We start from the raw sequence: 23,347 nt of genomic DNA on the forward strand, positions 1-23,347 counted from the left end.
GCAGCAATAGACTGGATCATTAGAAATACAACACATGATAAACCAAGAGGCATTCAATGGACTCCGGAAGATTTAGACTTCGCTGATGATTTTACTTTGCTGTCTTCCAAGCTTGATCATTCAAGAGAAAACTGATAGACTTGGTTGTTGCAGAAAACAAATTAGTTAATCTGTAAATGCCAAGAAAACCCAAGTTATGAAAATCAACAGCACCCGCCAAGGGCCAATCAAATTGGATCATGCAAAACAGGAAGAAGTTGGGGGGGATTTGGGAAGTGTAATCAGTACAGAAGAAGCCACAACCAAAGACATTAAATGAAGACTCAGCAAGGCAAGAAATGCTTTCTGTAAACTTCGTCCAATTTGAAACTCAAAACAATACAGTTTAAAAACCAAAATTAAACTTGGCAACAGCAATGTTAAATCAGTTCTTTATTATGGCTCAGAATGTTGACGTATCAAAAGGACAGACATGAACAAACTCTCAACATTTCACAACGGATGTTTATGAAAAATTTGTAAACTCTTCTGGCCCATCGTCATATCATATGAAAATGTTCACAGAAAGACAAACTCTAAACACATTGTTCAAGAAATAACCCAAAAGACGTTTCAGGTGGTTGGGTCATGTGCTCATAATGACTCAAAACAACATCCCTAAAACAACACTTTACTGGACACCTCAAGGGAACGAAACGGGGGAAGATCAAAAACAAGTTAGAGCAGAACAGTTGCAGCATAACCCAAGAAACTGATAAGTTATCATGGGCAGAGGCAGAGAAGAGGGCAAAAGACAGAACTGGATGGAGGAACTTGGTTGTGGTCTTATACACTTATCCGACGAGCCAAGTGATGGTCAGAATTCATTCCGCCATTACTGGAGGCCATCCGCACCAAACTGGTGCTGAAAGTAAATTTTAACGTAGTTTGTTGTTTTTACGGGATAACCGGAAAATTTGCTGCCAGTGGTTTCCCCGTACATTTACGGGGATCAGTAAAATTACGGAATTTAAATTTTACTTTCAGTGTGTTTAAGCAGGATTAAGTGGGAGTTAGTTATACACATGGGTCTGTAGTATTACATGTACATGTGGGGGTGGGTGTGGAGGTAGGTAGGTGTTTTGATTACGGCTGGATCAGTGGCGTAGCCAGCACTTTTTCAGAGGGGGGGGGGGGGCAAAGGGGGCAAGACAAATTTTAAGGGGGCACCATTTGGCGACAAAATCAGTTAATGTTACAAATGCGCGCTAAGCTAAGTATTTTGCCATATTGAAGCTAAACTGGTGAAATATGGTACAGAAAGTGAAAAAATTGGCACTTTTTAGGTTAAAATGGCAAAATATAATGTAAATTTGGTCAGAAACAAAAAAATGTCGGGCCAGTCACCATCCCACAGGGGGGGCAAGAGGGAGGCAGCTTCCCCCTTTGCCCCCCCCTTGGCTACGCCACTGGGCTGGTTCCCGTAAAATTACTGGAAATTTCGAAATACGGGCGTCCGTTAACAGTGTACTTCGGTTATATCTATAAATGCGCTTTTAATACAATGTACGCACGTGACCATGGGCACGACATACCAAGATCAGCAAGCGTGACTACATCCTCATGCATTGACCACTATACAGAAAGGGATAGGAACTCTGTAGATAAATATCATCAAATTTAAGTATTAATTGAATTGCAAAATTATTACACATTTTGCAATCCCGAATTTGTAATATGTTATCAAAACAACATTTTGAAAGTATTTGACAACGGAAAAAATATTGAACGACGGAAACGTTTACAATATGATCACAAAGTCGAACAAAATAGACAATTTTGCTGCACAGCAGTCTCATGTTGTTCCGCCTTTGCATTCAAATGTATAGAAAGACCACTCGCTATGTAGAAGGTCACTTCGAGACTTACTGTCTATAAGCTGTTATGGCAGCGTGGAGGTGGTCACGTGCGTATTTATAAAAGCGCATATAACCAAAGTACACTGGTTAAAAGGGCATTTCGTGATCCGCCGCATCATCCCCCCACTTTTCTCTAAAAAACCTCTGGCTACATAATTTATATGTACAAAATATTTCTTGCAGAATAATTCGTTTAGCAAAGATATCGTGAAATTTGAATTTCGTTCTGGTATACCAGAACGAAATTACAACACATTTTCTATGGAGCAATACACATAATAATGCATAACTCGCAAACGCAAAATCGGAATCAACTGAAATTTTGGAAATAAGATTTTTTTCGAGGATATCTACTGAAAAATGTCATAAAAAGAAGATGCTAGGATCACGAAAATACTCCTTTAATTTACGGCCATTTTACAGTGTAGGTTCCAAAATTTGATACAATTGTGCATTTTGTGATAAAAGCAAGGGAGTTTCTACACTTGAAGTACACGGTCCAAGTTTATTTTAAGATGCGGAGGCATTATAGATTTTGATGTATTGCTCCGGGGGGGCACTTCAATATGAAATGGATATAGGTGTAGGGCTGGCACTTTCGCACTAAGGGGCATTCGGTGAGAGCAAAATGTAAAAAATATGGGGTCATTGGGTGAGAGCATGATTTTTAGCATTCGGTGAGAGCAAAATGTAAAAAATATGGGGTCATTGGGTGAGAACATGACCTTTTTTTTTGAATGGAATCTTTGGGTGACAGCCGAAAAAGCGCCACTAAAACCTCGAAAATCGAATTTCTAGTTCAAAATGGCTTCAAATTTCATTGTTTTTTCAAAATAAGTAACAAAATCAGTGATAAATGAAAGTTGCTGTTCAAATTGAACTTGTAAGGGTCTTAGGGTGACAGATCAAATGGAAAAATAGGGGGTCTTCGGGTGACAGAGCATGTGTTCGTAAAAAAATATGGGGTCTTTGGGTGACAGCGATGCTGAAAAAGGGGGTCTTAACAGCCCTACATATGCGTCACCTCCAAAGTTGGAGTGCCCCCCCCCCCGGGGTATTGCTCCGTTTTTGATGTATTGCTCCATTACCATTATTACCCAGAGAAACGGAATCAAGGCTGTGTGGGACAGTCTATCTTTGTCAGTGGCATCATCATAATATTACCTAGAAATATAATCTACCTAAAATACGACAGACTCTGAAAACTTACCATAAATGTACGACACTACAAGTACCTCGATGAATACTATTAGCATAGGGCTAAAACCTGCCGAGTACCAGTCCAAAAATGTCATTATGTATACTCCACCCTTCACGAAAAAACAAATAAAAACACATGTCATCGTAACACAGAGAGCTGTAAAACAGTATCACTTGCTGGTCTTGGTAAGTCGTGCCCATGGGTCACGTGCGTATTTATAAATATAGTCGAATCATACTGTTCAATTACATATTCATATAAAATGTCTTATAATGTCTTTAATACACACTAACAAAGGTGCCAAAATCTGCATTTTGATGATTTTTACTACGATACTCCGGATGAGCAAATCAATGAAAAGGCCTTTAAAGCACAGTGTGTGTAAGTATATATTATTTTTCACGCCTTTTTTTCCTTTTCATGTTTTTCCTTTTCATTCTTATTGGGCTTTAATATTTGCCAATATATTTTACATTCAAAGATCTAGTTGGTAAAAGTGGCAGGAATACTGTGCATCAGTGACATGAACTGTTATTAAATCATCTTACCTCGCATGCCAAAGGCAATCCCAAAAAGAATAATAAAATGGAAGTTCCTAATATTAGTTTCCATCTATGACTTCTCACATCAGGGTAATGCGGAGCAAGCTCATCCACAATTGCAGACAGTAAAGTTTCTAACATAACAAACTAGAAACAAAATATGAAAAACGTTAATTTTTGATGAACAATAGTCGTGTACATTTCTTTGCTATTTAGAGTCTGTCCATGTAGACTCGCTGCCTTTTTTTAAAAATGGAATTCGGTTTACGGCATGAGTGGGCGACATATTTAACTCTTTGTGGGATAGGCTTTTACGACGGGAGTTCATATTGTCTGAAGGGGATACTTATCAGATCGTGACGAAAGACCCCACCCTATCTCTTGAACGCAAGATAGGCAAAGCCATCTCTGAGTTGAAAGAACAAAACAAGATTGATAAGAAAAACATTTAACACCTAAGCACACTGATGATGGTCTACCGGAAATTCACAAAGAAAATATGCCACTTAGATCTACTGTCAGTTCATATCTTCATGGAACACTTTCAAACCAAAGCACTGGATACGTATCCTTTGAAACCCGTTGCTTGGTTCAGATTTGTTGATGACACCTTGGTCGTCTGGCGACATGGCAAAGACGAATTGGTCAAATTCCTTAATTATCTCAACAATCAACACAAGTGCATTCAGTTCACCATGGAGATTGAAGAGGCGGGTCTCATACGTTTTCTTGATGTCAAAGTGCAAAGATCTGATACTAGCTTGAGTTTCCCCATACCGAAAACCCACTCACACTGATCAATACCTTCACTTCACTTCTAGTCACCATATGTCTGCCAAGAACAGTGTTGTCAAAACGCTGGTTCACAGAGCACTGACTCTGTGTGATGAAGAACATCAAAAAGATGAACCCAAACACATTGAAAAAGCGTTGAACATGAATGGCTATCCCTCAAACCTCATTTAGAAGGCGGTCAAGAAATTGACAGGAGACCAATCAGAAGATGTGATTGACGATTAACTCAAAGGCGTTACTTTCATGCCATATGTCAAAGGTGCATCAGACAAAATCTGCCGGTGTCTAAACCGTGCAGGGGTTAAAACATACTACTCTAGGTCGGCCAAATTAAGAGACATCCTAAGCCACCCAAAAGATCCTCTGCTCACCCAGCAAACACAAAACGTTTTCGATATCATTCGCGAAAGGTTATAAAATGTTGTCAGAAAACGTTTAAATGTCGGGTTATATAAAGGGTATATTAAGAGTATAAAACGTTTTCATAACCTTAAAAAACATTTTTTGATAATCTACTGCTCAGCAAACAAAAATGTTTGACAGAAAACGTTTAAATGTCGGGTTATATAAAGGGTATAAAAACGTTTTAATAACATTCCAAAAACATTCTTGAAAACTTGATACAAAACATTCTAAACAGAATGTTATTTTGGGGTTGAAAACATATTTTGCGAAAAATGTTTGCCCAAAATATTTTCAATAACGTTTTAAAAACATTTTCATGACCTTTATATAACCCGACATTTAAATGTCATTAAAAGGTTTTGAAAAACACATTTAAAGAACATTTCTGTGTTTCCTGCGTTCAAATATTTTAACATAATGTTATTTTAGTATTGACCCAATATTTGGCAAAAATGTTTGCAAAAATAGTTTACAATAACATTTTTTGAAAACATTTAAAAATATTGTTGTAGTGTTTTCATACAAAACGTTATAAAACGTTATCATGACCTTTATATAACCCGACATTTTAATGTTATTAAAACGTTTTTACCTAAACCAAAAGCCAAAATATAACTTATTTAAAACGTTTTTAAAACGTTTTTGTGTTTGCTGGGCAAGGATCGTGCACCATGTGTGTACTCTATACCTTGCAGCTGTGGTGAGCAATACATAGGCCAAACAAAACGACAACTAAATGTCAGAATATCTGAACACCGAAGAGCAACGTTGTCAATTGATCATCTGACATGTCTGACGTCAGTCGATGATAACCGACCTCATAGGCAAGGGGCAGCCTATTTATTCAATAATCACACAAAGAGGTACGGGGCAACCTACTTTGTTGCAAACTCTCTGCAGTTGCATCAGCAGATGGGCGAGGTCTGCTTGTTTTCTGTTGATAAGGGGCAGTCATCAATGAAAGGCTCTTTTCAGAGCCACAAAACCTTTAATCTAGCATATAGGCGAGGTCTGCTTGTTCTCTGTTGGCAAGGGGCAGTCTTCAGTGAACGGCTCTTTTCAGAGCCACCAAACATTTTACATTAGCAGATAGGCGAGGTATACTTGTTCTCTGTTGCTCTAGTCCTCTAAGGATTTCTAGTCACCCAAGTCAAATGAATTGAGTTCATCTACACTCAAGTCTAATTGCATATACTATCTCAATTATACCATGCATTCCACGTACCTGGGTATCTAATCCAACAGTTAATAACATAAAGAAGAAAAGAAACGACCACAGTTGAGGAACTGGCAGTCTGGCTAATGCTTCGGGATAAACCACAAATGCTAGACCAGGACCTGTAGGAAGATAGATATACATGGCAAGAATACGGTGTAAAAGGTTAATCACCATGTTCCCGGGATCGGGACCACTACTTGTATTCCGAGACCGGATATCTTGCTCATGTATGACCCTTCATACCGTGGACTACACAATCGTCCCCGCTTTCTACTTCGCTACTTCCAGCCTGATTGGAGTTAGCCGAGCCATTAACGGCGGGAAGGGGCCAATAATAATAAAACTTTATACACTGCTATTCGGCATAGAAGTGATGATGTAACAGGATTAACTATAATTGAAAACCGAATTAAAAAGACTAGTTTGTGTATGACGTCCTGTTAACCAGACCAAAAATGCTGTACTGCGCAGGTCAGCAACCAATCACGCCGCGCCTTTGCCCTGACGTCAGACGTAAACTAGTCTTTTTCAATGCGGTCTTCAATTATTACTATTGTGGTTGACAGAGAACTTACTTCATTTAAAGAACTAAATGATACTGAGGTCCGTGAAATAATCGTGGGTTGTGCTAATAAGACCTGTCTGCTTGATTGTATGCCAACTTGGCTGGTAAAAGAAAACATTGATATTGTTGTACCGTATATCAAGAACATTGTAAATAAGTCTCTCGAACTTGGAGTTTTCCCATGTGAACTGAAAAGAGCCATTGTAACTCCCATAATTAAGAAAACTACTCTTGATTGGAATGACCTTCACAATTACAGGCCAGTTTCCAATATAAGTTTTATTGGAAAGATAATCGAGAAGGCAGTGATCACCCAGTTTAATGAGCACATTGAACAGAACGATCTTGATGAAATCTTCCAGTCTGCGTACAAGCACAAACATAGTACCGAGACTGCTCTGCTCAAAGTAAAAGATGATATCGCACGTGCCCTGGATGATAATCAAGCTGCCTTCTTGATTCTGTTAGATTTGTCTGCTGCCTTTGATACCATTGATCATGACATTCTGTTTCATAGGTTTGAACATCACTTTGGTATCAAAGGCACAGCTCTTCAATGGTTTAGGTCGTATATGACTGATCGTACATTTCAAGTTAATGTAAGTGGGTCGATGTCGGATTTGTTTGGACTGTGTTATGGTGTCCCACAAGGATCAATTATTGGTCCTAGGGCATTTACAGCTTATTCCCAATATGTTGCTACCATCATTCGGCATTACGGTATAATGTATCACATATACGCTGATGATGTTCAATTATACCTTGTTTTCAACCCCAAAGTTCCTGGTGATGCTGCATGTGCTCTGTTTAAACTGTCTTCTTGTGTCAGAGAGATTCATTCTTGGATGACACTAAATAAGCTCAAACTGAACAATTCAAAACCGAATTCTTCATTGCAGCATCACCACATAACTTAACTCGTCTGTCTGGCACTACGTTGTGCATTGGAGCCACTGAAATTGTTCCATCTTCATCCATCAGGAACCTAGGTGTCTCCTTTGACACTTCATTGACCATGTCATCTCATGTAACTGCTCTTTGCAAGTCTCTGAATTTTATTTTGTGGAACATATCACGTATACGTCGTTACATTGACCAAAATACCTGTAGCTGTGCAATGAGAGCCCTTATCTTGTCCAAATTGGACTACGCCAATGCACTGCTCGCTGGATGCAAGGCTGGTGACATCACACGCCTTCAACGTCTGCAAAACAAAGCAGCTCGCATAATTTTCCAACTCCCTCGTCGCCACTCGGCTTCAATCTTATTAGACACACTTCACTGGTTGCCCGTTAACAAACGCATCATTTTCAAAGTTCTCCTGTATGTTTTCAAGACTGTTCACAACCTGGCTCCTGACTATCTCACAAATAGCATCACAATTCACAAACCATTAAGACAAGGTCTCCGCTCAGCTCTGGAGGTTAAGCGATGGCGCTTTCAGTGTTTGTGGTCCCAAATGGTGGAATGACCTTCCTATAACCATCCGCTCATCTCCCACTGTTAGTGCCTTTAAAGCCAGTTTAAAAACCTATCTGTATTAAGTTGTTTTCATTTCATATGTTTCCCTTTTCTGCATTGCTGTGGTCAGTATAGCTTCTGTTTATTAATTTTTGTTGCATGTAAAGCGCATTGCTCAATTTTGGAAATGCGCTATATTAAGCGTCGTTTGTATGTATGTATGTATGTAATTATACCACAGCAATATGTTAAAACAATTTGAATAAATCGCACTGCACTAGTACGTTCACGCGGTACCTCTACATTGAACAGGAATAAAGACCCGGATCGTAATTCTATAGAATATTCATATCATACTGATCACTCGCACCTGGAAGATTAGTATCTTTGAAAAGAGCGTTATTGTATTCAATCTATGATTGCAGACATACACAGGTGATGAGTGCAACCTGTTTGTAGGGCAGGGCGCTATAGTCAAAAGTTGTTTTAACCAATTGCTATGGTAAATAATCCTGTTAACTCATCACTTCTACGGCGAATAGGAGGCACAAATAGGCAGGGCTGTTAACTCTCACGCATTTGCACGCATTTGAGCACATTCTCATGCTAATGTATAGACTTCTCCGCAGTCCACTCAGGGCCGTTCCGACCAACGCTCTGCAGGGTCTATTGTTCTATTGTTTCCGATTAGAGCGCTGACATATTGGAAAATGTTGCCAATCAATATTCATGAGAGTGTGCATTCAACGTCCAGTTTTCGAAATTGGGTGACTTGTGTTTGGCAGGTGTGAAATACATCTGACTGGGCGTTTTAATTACGTAACGAATAAAGGCATTGACATCATCGAATGGCTGCCCAGTGCTGTTATGTGTTTAGTTATTATATAGGCCTAATAATTATTATTAAATGTATTCATCATTCCTTTCTTTTCCCTTCTACTTATTCTTTCCTAGGCCTACACTTTATCACTCCCTCGTCCTCCTTGTCCCCTCTCACCCTCCCTCTCTCATTCCCATCATTTTCCTTTATTCTTTATTATATCTTTTCATTTCTCCCTTCCTCCAGCCCTCTCTCATTCCACATATCCCCTCCTCCCCTCTTCCTCCCTCCTCCCCTCCCAATAGGCCTACTTCTCACATGGGTTAATCGGGCAGTATACAAATATTCAAAACTGATGAGTTTTCAAGGGGGTAACCCCTCTTAACACTTTTTTGGTATGCTTTGGTGGGGCGTCAGGGAGAGGCTTTACCTAGGGCGGCAAAATCCCTAGGAACGGCCCTGACTGTCCACTTGCCCATTTTGCATACTATGGCTATTACATTTAAGCATGAAACTCTGAAACCTGTATTAATTTGTGTGCAATTGATAGGTTTTCACATCTGTATCTGATCTTTTCAGTCACCACACTCCCTCTGTTTGTAGCTTCCCAAGTGGACTACTTACTTTGGGTTGCGGTTAAGATTCTTAACACGGGACTCTATTAGACTAAAATTGGCCATGATGTAATGCATCTTTAAATAGATCTGGCTTGTGATTGGACGCCCATATCTCGCTATGGTTTAAATCCTCCGGGCACGTGCCATTACATTAACTACATCGTACACAACAATCTATGGAATTTGCGGCACGTTTGTGCTGGCCCGGAAGTTAAACTCTCAGTGGTGCATGGACGTACATTTAGCGCGTCTTGTAATACCATGCTTCGTACTTGTGGTTAAATTGGATTGATAAACAAGAATTATTGACAGTGTGTTTTAGAGACCAAAGTCCCGGGGTAAAGTTCTGCTTAAAAGCCAACGTACATAGTCGGATTTTTTACTCGGACTTTCGCGATCAATAAACTGGTAGAATTGTTCAGTATTGAAGTGAGCCATTATAATTATGCAAGATAATGTTGCATTCAATAACTTTTATTGTCACTAATCATCTAATTATATAAACTCTTTATGACCATTTTACTATTGAACACTTTAAATTCGACTATGGCATAGTCTAGCTAATGTAGAAAAAAATCTCACGCATCGTCAAAATATAGTTCGAGAATTATTTTGTACCCCTGAAAAGTTGACAGCCCTGAAAAAGGTCGTCCATACACTGCCAAACAGAATCAATGTACAATGGCGTTCAAAATGATAAAAACTAAAAGTAAACGAAATACTGGAATCGGCCAATTGACGCGAAATACATTAGGCATTATACGAATAGTTACCTGCTGCGACTACATCTTCAACTGGTAGCTGTGAGTCATACGCCATGAACCCAATCACAGAAAATATAACAAAACCGGCAAATATACTACTGAATGCACAACACACGCAGATCATAAGTGCATCCCTGTAACCAAAGAAAGACGATGATAATTATATTAAAACTATACAATTTTGGATCATGGATTGTATGTCTTTTGAAAAGGTTTTGACCATAATCCATCATGGTCTTACTATTTTCTCGATCTTTTAAAAAGGAAGCCCCGCCAGAGCAGTTTTCTGGGTGAACCAAACCTGCCTGATTATCAAATTAATCAGTGACACGGTTATCTCTGAATTTGACAGGTGCCAATTGATGCAATAACATTAAAACATTAGTTAGCACCTGTCAAATTCAGAGATAACCTTGTCACTGATTTATTTGCTAACCAGGCAGGTTTGGTTCACCCTAGAAGAACTGCTCTGGCGGGGCTTCCTCTTTAAGACTATTCGTAATGGCAGCCTCCTCCAGGCCCTCCTCGCGGCTACTAATTAAAAATCAAGAGTTGTCAAATTCCCTGAACATTGGTCTGTTGAGAGCTGAGCCATCGTTGATCAAACATAACCTCGAATGTTCAGCCCTGATTTGATTTCTTAAATTTTAACAAGTAAACGATAATATAAAGCAAAAATGTGACCATCCAACACGAACGGGCTGTAAATGTCGGTAGAACTTATGTCCACTGAACCTCAAAAAAAGCAATAGAAAACAAAGAATTCCTCAAATCTTCTGTTGATTTTTATCAATGTAAATCGTATTTTCAGGCGAAATGACCTGTCCAATACCGTAGAATCCCATCTACAAGCATATGCCTCTAAATGATGTTGTTTTAGGAAAGAGAAAAAAGTCAGACACCTCCGCAAAAACATTATTTGGAGTTTGAGCAACTATATTACTAATACAAGAGGCTATACAAAAGATGTATTATTGTAAGACTTTCGTCACTTTCGTCATTTAGAAGCATACTGTATGCTTGTAGATGGACTTTTACGGTATCTCAAAAGTGAAAATGTTGACATTTCAGCCCATTTTGTACTGGACGGTCGATCACAAATGGATAACATTACACGGACCTGACAGAATTATTGTGGAATTTGTTGTAACTTGCCAGAGTCAAAATTCCACCCCAACCAGCGCCATATGAATAAAACACCTGGTTAGCAGCAGACTTCCATACCTAATGGAAAACAACAAAGTAACTTTAAATGATTTCATTTAATTAGAAATATTATAATGATAATATTGAAAAAATGCACATTGTGTCTAAAGCACATCAACCTAAAACAAACAAACAAAAAACACGTTTATCACTATTTTGAAACTATAATTACAACTGCACATATTTTATTCACAAGTAGCATGTGAATATAATTCAAAGAAGACTTGTATATCAGTAATATAAAGTGTAATTCAAACCTTAGTAATGCAACAAATTCCTAAAAATGGTGAAAAAATGGATCCTCGCCTATTGCAGTACCATACCCCCGACATTGCAAGTGAATAATATCAACAATTGAAAACGTAACGTCTAAATTGGAAGTTTGCTACTAGCACTTACTTCAGATATCACTCAAATATATTTCACATACCTGAGATGTTTGAAGTTTTTCCCATTGTGGTTTCATGTATAAAACAATACCATCCCAAGATCCTGGCAATGTTAATCCTCGAATGAGTAGGATGAACAAAACCAAATAAGGAAAAGTCGCCGTAAGTAGACAGCCTTCGTAAAACAAAGGCGAACATGATTATTTTAGGAATTTGTAATAAGCGTTTTATTTCCTTTTTATGATAACTATTATTTTTATTTTTAAATTTTTAATACACACCTGTTATTATATCACTTCACGACTGGTATTCAATTTTCATGTTCAGTGTTTCAAGCGGCTTCGCCATGACAGTTAACGTTAATTAATAAGATCTTTCCAGTTGATCTATTTCTTGATCAAAATGTTTTTTCAAAGTGACCGACCCTTTTAACCAGATTGATGTATAGTTATAAAGACATTGACTTACTTTTCCAGTTGATTTGATACCTTTCATAACACAGACATATATCACTACCCACGCTGCTACCATACAGAGCAATAATTGCCATTTAAGGGGTCCAACTTCGTGTATACCGTCACTTATTCCCAACACACCATGCCTTTTGTCAAATCACAAAGATACTAGTTAAAATGGTTAATGTTTAAAATCACGCTTTGAATATATCCGAAGATGCATTATGTGCATGATCTGCCAATTATGAGCCGATGACAAAGCAATTATGAGATGCTGACAACGCTGACGATGACTACGTTGATGATGATGATTATGATGATGGTGGTGGTGATGATGATTATGATGATGGTGGTGGTGATGACGATGACGACTACGACTACGACGGTGATGCATAATCTTCTTATAATAGTAAAAATAAAGAAAGGATCTAAAGTCTCACTTCCAAAATTCTTCGCTAGCCCTGATTCTCACTACTGGAGACTGCGTTCCATTCAAAGTAGTGTCATTTTCCGTCCACCCAGTACTTGGGTCATATGAAAGCATAGACGTAAATGTCTCACTAATTACGGTGGTTCCCACGGATTCATTGGAAGATGATAAATTCTTAAAGTCGATATTTTTCATAAGATGAGATGGGCGCTCGTAACAATTGACGGTATTCCATGTGTGATTACAGCCTACCCATGGCAAGGGATTGTTAAAAGAAGCAACCATGTAGCGGATTGTGTAGGAAATTATTATTGGATAGTACAGACTGCAATATGCAGATATCATGACCATTGCTATGCCGACACCTGTAGAAAGTACAGCAGATGAATAAAAAGGAAGTATGTGAAAGTTGTATTTGAAGAAGAAATGAAAGAGTAAAGAGGAGGAAAAGTAGAAGGAGGAGAAGATGTTCAACAATTTGCTTAAAATGTTACCTTTTTCAGAGTCTTGGTTAGCAGTGACGTAGCTTGCGACACCATCACGGCGTCTTCATTCAGCACAATGTTAACAATCCTCCGGTCACCTGACCACCCGATGGGTGGTCAAGTGTCAGCAGATCATTGTAGATGGCGGGCAGGTCGTATCCGGCGTCCATGTTGAGTGTAGGTTTAGTGTCTTTATCTCTATGGCTTCCCTGATCTTTCTGTTCCAGAAACGATCCTCCCTACCGATGACTTCCACATCGTCCATGCTGATGTTTTGTGGTCACCGACTGCTGTTCGAGGGGTGGTGGTTCATTGAACCGTGTGCCTAGAGTTCTACTTGTCTCGCCAACGTAAGTGTTCTCACATTCGGGGCAGCTGATTTTGTAAATTACACCACATTTGTTGGTGTTGGGGGTGTTATCCTTCGGATGCACCAGGAAGGATCTGATGGTATTGACCGGGTTGTGGTAAGCATTGACCCCGTGGTCACGGAAGATGTAGGATAACTTCTCAGAAAGTCCTTTAAAGGGGACGTTGATTTTTCTCTCGTACTGTCTAGTTGTTTCCTTACGATCTTTCTTTTGCTTAGTTTTAGGGGTTTTTGAACATCCAGGACTCATAGCCGTTTGCCTTGAGTGCAGATTTAACGTGTTGTTTGTCCTCGTCTGTGGTGACCAATTTATCCACTCTATCCATCAGCGTTCTGACCACCGACCTTTTATGCTCCAGATGGTGGTTCGATTCATGTTTGGAGCCAATCAATAAAAGCATGCAGGGCATCTATTGGTCAATGTGCGTTGGTTTGTGGTATATGGTGACTTTGGTGCTACCGTCATCCTCAACGTTGATAGTTACCATCTTGTTCAGGTTCGTTGGTGAATTTAATGTTCTTGTCAATGCTATTGATGTGCGCTGTAAAACCATCAATGGTCATATTCATGGATGAGGACGAACGTATCATCGACATAACGAAACCATTTCGACGGGGGCGAGGGGTCGTAGGAAGAGCCTTGGTCTCGAAACGCTCCATGCACAGATTGGCTACAATGGAGAGGCTGTAGAACCCATCGCCGCACCATGGGTTTGTTTGTATTATTGTTCTTTGTATACGAAGTATGTGATATTGAGACAAAAACAAAAAGTGAGGAGTTCCAGGATGTGGTTGATTTTGAGAGGAGTGCGATCCGTTAGCGTGGCGTCCTTCTCCAGCTTATCCTTGACTGCTTCAATCGCGTCCGGTACGGGTATACTTGTGAACAGGGCAGAGCCATCATACGATATCGGCTTTTGTCCCGGTGGTACTTCTAATTTCTTAATTATGTCCACGAACTCACCACTGTTGTGAATGTGGTGTTCAGTATTACCGACTCGGACTAAGGGACTGAGCAGACTTTGGCTGCGTTGTAGGTGACAAGAGGATTGTAAACACTACGCTGAATGAAGACGCCGTGATTGTGTTGCAAGCTACGTCGCTGCTAACTAAGACTCTGAAAAAGGTAACTTTTTAAGCAAATGTCAAGAATGACTGAGTCCAATATCAGTATCCATGCTGCTATGTTCAACAATGTAAAATAACATCAGATAGTGGTTTAAATTAGCAGTTTAGCACACTCCGAGTGGAAACTCGTGCGGCACACCAACAAGCAAACCATACAACCAACAAAAAAGTACTAATGTATCGGAGCAAGTTAAAATTTTTGACCTTTTAGAGGTCAATGCTTGACCTTTGACATTTTTAATAATAACTCAAGAACGGTACATCTTTGATAGGTAAAACTATACATTTTCTGAATCCTTATAACCAGAGGAACACGTTAGTAATGTTTTTGACACGATTTGATGAAGTTTGAAATTTGATCCCATGTAAAGTTTAATGACCTTTCCCCCACCCATGGGACAATATTTTATTTTGGGAACAACAAAATGTGTTTACTAGGATTTAAAGGATTACGAAGAAGTAGGTTAGAAAAAAAGCATATCATCTGGGTGTATGGGGAACAATAGCGGTGAACTAGACTAATTATGTCATGTTCTAAAATTATAGTTACTTCTCAGACATTTACATAATACCTGGGAGGGTTTTTCTATTATGATATCGTGCAATAATTCACAATTATATTTTCAAAATCCTAAAACAAAATATTTCTAACTGTTAATAAGCTAGGGAATTCCCAGAATCATCTCAAGGGGCTCTCTTTTAATTACATCATGAAAGGGAATCTCTCTTCGCACATATTAAACGTTACAAAAATTTATGAACAAATAAAATTACCCAGGGACTGGGTACATCAGAACATATAAACCTACCTTTGAATAGGGGAGAGAATTTCCAACAGGTTACACACCCTAGGCTGGTGAATTGTCCTATGCATGCGTCCAGTACCATGACAGGAAGAACAGCAACAGCTAGTAGTGTAAAATATGGTATCAGGAATGCCCCTGAAACAATAGCAGCATAATAATGTATATGATTATCATTCTAAACTTTAAGTTTATTAAATAAACTTCTTGTTCTGTGAAATGCTTACATTAGGCAATCTTCATTTTGTTAAAGGGGACTTGTCCTGGTCCGAATCACACCCGGTATAATCTAATTTCAAGTTTGGGGTTAAATCGCATGATGTAAAAACGTGTACCACAATGTTCCATAGAGCAGTACAGGTGGTAATAGGAAACTAATTTTTGTTAATTGTTCATACGATCAAAACTAAACATATCTCAGGCCTTACTGGGGTTATGAGAAAATATAAAGCTTTCTTTAGGTGCCAAAATCTCAATTTACGGAGGTCATTTACAGTCATCTCTACCCTTATATCTCAGCTTCTGTAAATAGTAGCCCTTTCATATAATCTTTACATAATCTTGTAATCTGTATTTTTTTTAACTTGGTGACATAAACTGAAACTGAAACTGAACAAAAACACGACAGTTTGTTGGTCACCACCCCGGAAGTCGAGTACTATAGCTTTCTATGGTCCACTAGGATACACATTTTTACCTATAGAATACAAACAGCTGTAGTAATTTAACTTAAAATTTGCGAGTACCAATGTCATGAATATTTGAATAATGGGCCACTGTTAATAACCTAGATGGCTCAGCTAGGTAACTGAGCCATCTATGCCAGTATCTCCTGATCCATCATTTGATTTAGGAGCATTGTTTAGGCCCTATGACATCTTCTCAAGAACAAACAGTTGTAGGACGGGGCATTAGCCTAGCATTATGACTCAGCATGTCCGAAACAAGTGTCCGGAACACTAACACATTTAATTTCTATAATTGTAATCATTGTAATGTGCAACTTTAACATTAATAAACATAGAAACAGCAAGCAAATGTATAAATATTAAAGTTCCTGTTAAACCATTGAAATGTCCCTGTTAGAGTTAAATGGAAAGACAGAGGCATGATCGACGGGAATTATATTTGTTTATTTGTTCCTGTTAAACTTTTGAAATTTGAACTTTGAAGTGTTGAACTTTTAAAGCGTTAATATTTTGGATATGTCCCAGGAATCGTAGTTGTCGTGGTTTGACAGAGTTGATAAGAGGCACAGTGTTGGTGATGGTATAGATCTTTTCATTACTAACATAATGGTCAGTGCGCTTGATGTTCAGCATTATACTGTAACGTGATGTACCAAATGCGTTGATCTTATTTTCCATCTTAGAAGATATCATCCAGGACTCACGGCCATAGAGCAATACTGTAACACAAGTGGTGTGAAAAAGCTTGACTTTTGCTGCAACAGTGACTGAATATCCTCTGAAAACGCGCTCGTCATTTTAAGCATTTGCTCTATCCCCATTCACCCACCCGTTAAAGACATATTATAACATATTAATTTGTACGCGCTCTTTAGCAAAGTCATAGTTCATTGAATCGACAAAACAGCCGAAAATAGTAACTTTTTGCACAAGATTTGCAATTGAAAGAGAATTGGCTATTGCTTATTCTAGTGACGCTAGTATATGGACAATATTAGTGTGCTTTTTCATTTAATGACATAAAATTTGAAAAATATTGTAAGGAACACTTGAGGTTTGAACTTTTAAAACCAACATTTTGGTCAAAAAATGTGCTTGGATAGGTAGTTTTCAACAGATTTACCACATTCGCCTTGTTATAACATCAAATTGCGTTTTCTGTTGACGAAAAGTGTTTTTAGGGTGATGTGTTAGCTTTCGTTTGATATAAAAAAATTCTGATTGGATGAACACTTGAGGTTTCGACAAAAACCAATCAAAGAGGCCCAATGTTCAGCTAGAAGCTCCACAGCTCTTACGATGCTATGCACTCAACTGAGTAGTGTAATGAAAGACTATGCGGAGACAATTCACTGCTTGCTTGCGAGCTCTTGGACGAAAATGTGTGCTCAGGTGTATCTACATATCTAGGTGGAAACTGTGCGCATGATGGTTTATAAGAGAATCGTTTCTGCTTCACTATCTATGGTTAAATGGAAAACAGAGGCATGATCGACGGGAATTATATTTGTTTATTTGTTCCTGTTAAACTTTTGAAATTTGAACTTTGAAATGTTGAACTTTTAAAGCGTTGATATTTTGAAGTGTTGAACTAATTTGAATGGAGGAGATACATAGAAAAAGCAGTTTATTAAAGGTAAGCGGGCCTTACATCAGTACATGGTTTATATCGCGGAAATATGGCAACTATTTTTCCCTCGGTAATGGCTAGTCAGGCTACGAGTCTATCACCCCCTCACCCCTCGGGTTCCCTCTAACCAGGTAGTATTTGTTTACTATCCCCGGAATACTATCCTCAGATGTTTCATTCATTGCTAGACACGTGATGTTTCTCATATCAAAACTGATGGAGCAATACAAATCAAAATTCGGAAACATGTTATTTTAATGGCAGGCGTCAATGCATAAAGACAGGGCTTCTCAATTTTTTTCCGTGACCCAAATTTCATAAGAAAAATATGGCGTGACCCACAGCATAATACAAATTAGTGTTCCCGGGGGGACCACTCAAATATGGCAGTGTACGCATGCGTGACCAAAGTTTTTTTCAAACATCCTCTAAACGAGTTTTACCCTACCAGCAAATTTAGCCCCTTAATAAGGTAATTTAATATGGAATTTACCCCCTAATGAGTGTTTGGCTAGTACAAAATGTACCCTTTTTGGACTCGTAATTTACCAAAAATTTTAGACCCTTAATGCGTCACGCGCGTAACTTGCCTTGCCTTAAAAAACACCCCCTTTTACTTGTTTTATTTGGTCACGCATGCGTACAGAACATTTATGTGAGTGCCCCCGCCCCACCCCCGGGTTAGTGTTACTTTAACACCGACACATATCAGCGGCGTACCGGGCAATATTTCTAAAGGGATCATATTCATAACTTTTAAGTCGTCACGGTGAACATCTCCCAGAATAATTTGAAGCGTACCCAAATTTGCAATTGTAATGCTAACATGTGTCAAAATGGGGTTATAATTATGATCAATACGATGGTACCTTATACACTTAAATGCACGGTGATGTATTTTGTTTATTTTTTCCGGAAAGTCCCACGACCCCCAAAAGGGTCGCGACGGGCAATTCCCATTTGTTGGTCTAATCCCATTTGGTCCAATCCCACTTTAGTCCAATCCCACTTGGTCCAAATCCCACTTGGTCCAGTCCCAGTTTGTCCAATCTCGCTTAGCCCATGTCCCACTTAGACCATGTCCCACATAGTCCATGTCCCACTTAGCCATGTCCCACTAGGGCCATGTCCCACTCAGGCCATGTCCCACTAGGGTCATGTACCACTTAGGCCATGTCCCACCAGGGACCTAGTAGAACATGTCCCTCTAGTGTCATGTCCCACCAGGGCCATATCCCACTTAGGCCATGTTTTCTCTCACTTTATACTTCTTTGTGCCAAGTATTTAAATTGAATTTCACGTAATTTTGTATGATAGTATTATTATATATTATTGTAAATATTTGTCGTTAATGTGATAGTATGAGATGTGATAATTGATTTTATTTGGTCATTTACTGATGGGAAAAAGAAATTATCTAAGAAAAGACCCCAATAATAATAATAATAATAATAATAATAATAATAATAATAATAATAATAATAATAACAATAATAATAATAATAATAATAATAATAATAATAATGATAATAATAATAATAATATTAATAATAACAACAACAACAACAATAACAACAACAACAACAACAACAACAATAATAATAACAATAATAATAATTAATGGACCTAGACTAGTGGGACATGGACCTAGTGGTACATGGCCTTAGTGGGACATGGACCTAGTGGGATATGGCCCTAGTTGGACATTGGTCTAGTGAGACATGGCCCTAATGGGACATGGTCCTAGTGGGACATGGACCAAGTGGGACATGGCCCTAGTGGGATTGGACCCCGGGGATTGGACGAAGTGGGATTGGACCAAATGGGGTTGGACCAAGTAGGAACTGGACCAAGTGGGAATGGACCAAGTGGAAATGGACCAAATGGGATTGGACTAAGTGGGAATGGACCAAGTGGGAATGGACCAAGTGGGAATGGACCAAATGGGATTGGACCACGTGGGAATAATTTCGCGACCCATAGTCTGGGAACCACTGGTATGAAACAATATGAAAATCTGATCACCCACCTGCCAGTTCTTCATAAAGTAAAATAGCCATAGTCTGTATATTGCATCCACAATCTTCAAATCGAAGTCAACGTGGATCACCGTATATTCTTACCTCCACCATTTGCATAACATAAGTAAGGAAACCGCCAAACATTTCCCAAACCAACAGCATAACCAATGGAAGATAGGATGAATTCGGTCTTTCTGCTCCACGTCTCGCGTGCCATTTTGTGTCCTGTATTTTAAAAGATTTTCACTTTAGGGCATACTACTTTTACGGTTACCGAAAAGCGTCAACAGTATTGCGGTATATCCAGTCTTGTGGTGCGAACATTTACGCACAAGATATGTCTGGTAATGTATTATATTCAATAATATTTAAGATCATTCTACGAATCCGGTGGCAAAGTCACGTATAGTTCCCGTCGATCATGTCACTGTTTTTTTCCATGTCACGTACAAATTTTGAAAGAGATTGTAAAAGCAAACCACACACACACGAATCATTGTAATACAACTTGGCGTTGATTATTTCTCTATTTACCTAGTAAAGACCACAAAATCAGTCAAATAATATTGTAATCTGACCTTAGTTCAGTTTGATAATAATTTTATGTAAATTTGATTTACGAGATAAAATGTATAAACAATAAGAAGAAATAGGAAAACTGGACAAAACCGGATATTAGTTATTACAGATAAAAATATAACTTTAAACTTCTCTCGCTACACTCTAAATCCCTAGCTGTACACACGTTAGGTGTTTAGCCAAATTGTTATTTTTGATCTACATGTACTTTTTCAGAAAAAGGTTTCATATTTTGGAACATAATCTCCTACACATCACAAATCCAAAATAAAATCAACACCGTCTCTTTGGTTTACAAGTTATCGCACTTTCATGTTGTATCTAAACGCATCCTAAACGCCTTACGTGTTTAAAAGGTGTTACAGCTCTACCGTTTAGCTAAACGACATGTTTAGATATCGAACATCAACCTGTATATAATCTAAACGCAATCTAAACACCACTTGTGTTTAGAATATATACAGGTTTATTTATTATTTTTTGTAATATAAACACAAGCTAAACATGGTGTTTGGGATGGGGTATAAGTGTTTAGGATGCGTTTAGATAAAAATTCAAAGTGTGATAACTTGTAAACCAAATTGACGTTGATGATTTTATTTAGGATTTTTGTTGTGTGGGAGAATATGTTTCAATATATGAAACTCTTTTCTGAAAAGATACCTATAGCTAGATAATAATAACATTTGGCTAAACGCCTAATGTGTTTAAAAAGTGTTACAGCTAGTGATTAACAGTGTAGCATGTGCGATTACTTACTAAACAATTAACCTTGAAGATTACTCCTTTAAGATTTCACGAATTTTTATTCGTGTTGTATTGTTGCATTGAGTAAACGATAAGAAACAATAGGTTCTTTGCCTTGATCTATGTGTATGCAATAATTGTTGATATATATGGTCAATTCCAGCCAAAGCGGGACAAAAGTCTCTCTGGGGGCCATTTTGAAAATGTTTTCCTTTTCAATTCTAGACTTATCAAATGAGACGATCATATCTAGTGAATCATCAGGTGGAAGTGCCATCGAAAAATAACTTTTCTTGCTAGACCAAATAAAGTGTTAAATGCGCATATGCATGTTACCCACGAATTCAAGCCTTTTTCACCTGTTGTACGCCATAAAATTTCACTTTCTTTAATATCTTTCAATATTTTATGTGTGACTCATATACACTAGAAATCGGTGAAGACTTTGAACGTAAAATAGAATTTTATTACATATATCTACAAAGAAATATTTTAGTTATTACAAATTTTAAGAAAGAACCAGGTGTACAGTTAAAGCAATATTATAACATTTTCAAACAAAATAGATTAGCATTTCTTTGCCATAAAATGTTAGCTTTTACTGTCAGATATATCCCTTTTATTTTTGAGCCGAACAACTACGGCAAAGCAAAGAAAATTGGAATTTACTACCAGCGCACATGTCGCCAATACGTACCACTCCTTCGGTCATGTTGTGGTACGACCCTTTGTTGTGTATATCACCGTCGCGCACGCCGCGTACATGTGTGTTATGAACATCGTGTATGCGTTCGACTAACAATTCCATCGTAATAATAAAGGGCTGAATCAGCCTTTTATTCAAAATCTCTGATTTTGACAAAACTACAGCACCTAGAGTCTTGATTTTTGCAGGGTATATTGGTTTAATAAAGTACAATTTAATCGTGTAAAAAACGAATTAAAAAATTCAGTGAGGGCGTCCTCCTCAGCAAATGTTATAATATGGCTTTAAGATTGTGTCAATTCTTCGAACTCTTTCCAAAGTGGCTGTCATTTAACATTACTGTATTATTTTGAAAGATTAGAATAAATGCTTCATTTAAATATAAAGTTAGATTTTGTATCTCGTCGCAGGATGAGGATCTCGGATGGATTCGTGGGTAACAGCGTCTGGAAAATAGCAATTCCTAATAATTTTTTTAAATAAAAATAAAAATACTTTTCCGTATGTGAATTATTCAGGCTGCAATTGCACTAAAATGAATTTTAATCAAAATACAGACTACATGGAATATTTAGAATGGATCATTATGGCATTTTGGGTATAAAAATAATAAATAATGAAGTTGCCAAATTCAAATAGACAGAGCAATCAGTTTTATATTATTATTTTAGTGAAATCATTCCATATTTTCATGCAGCAATATTCTATTAACTCGTGTTTGACAGTTCCTATGAACTAAAACACTATCAATACATTGTTAACTATAATTTAAGTAGGGATTCGTGGGTAACCAAAATGTTCGTGGGTAACACATATTTGAAGGTATGTATTGGTAAGCGGCAAAATAGAAAATATTACAGAAGGTTGGAAACCATCATGCGGTTATTCCTCCATTGTGTTTCAATGATTCCCGTTTCTCTAACCAATTGCATTTACCCAAAAAATGGTAATTTAGGATAATCAATCAAAACTTCATGATACAGCTTCAGTATACCTTCAAGAGGACGCTATTAAACAGGACTGTTTTGGAACCTATTTCGCATGTTTCAAAATGTTAAGATGCATAAGAAACATATACTTTACGAGTAAATCCTTGGATTCGTGGGTAACGCCGAATTCGTGGGTAAAGCTATAAGTACTATAGTGCCGTTTGGGGTTTGCGTTTCTTAGGTGCATAAACTGTAAGTACTGAAAAAAATATAGCATACCCATGGCTTGAATATGTGCTGATTTAAACTTAAAATAAACAATCTCCTTGTTTTCAAGGTTAGCATCTATTCGGGATTCGTGGGTAACAAAAGTTTAAACCGTCGTAGATTCTTTTTTAAAACGGTGAACGTATTTTTACGATTTACAATTTTAAGCGCTTGTCAAACTAAATTCAGTGTCCAAAGTCATTAAATGTTAATTTAAGTTATGGC

General features: G+C 38.0%; 1 protein-coding gene across 1 annotated transcript; it reads right to left on the bottom strand.

The window, feature by feature from the left end:
* Window positions 1-165: 165 nt before the first annotated feature.
* Window positions 166-20,111, bottom strand: LOC140159482 (sodium- and chloride-dependent glycine transporter 2-like). The gene is made up of 11 exons (XM_072182970.1): window positions 19,997-20,111; window positions 15,560-15,691; window positions 12,778-13,132; window positions 12,347-12,483; window positions 11,924-12,057; window positions 11,408-11,511; window positions 10,297-10,421; window positions 6,067-6,179; window positions 3,648-3,788; window positions 3,109-3,208; window positions 166-170 (listed from the first exon to the last, which is right to left on the bottom strand). Exons 1-11 carry the CDS (start codon window positions 20,109-20,111, stop codon window positions 166-168), a joined length of 1,461 nt encoding a protein of 486 aa, XP_072039071.1.
* Between the last annotated feature and the right edge of the window lie 3,236 nt (window positions 20,112-23,347).

This window comes from Amphiura filiformis, chromosome 8 (assembly GCF_039555335.1).
Source record: "Amphiura filiformis chromosome 8, Afil_fr2py, whole genome shotgun sequence".
Taxonomy (NCBI): Eukaryota; Metazoa; Echinodermata; class Ophiuroidea; order Amphilepidida; family Amphiuridae; genus Amphiura; species Amphiura filiformis.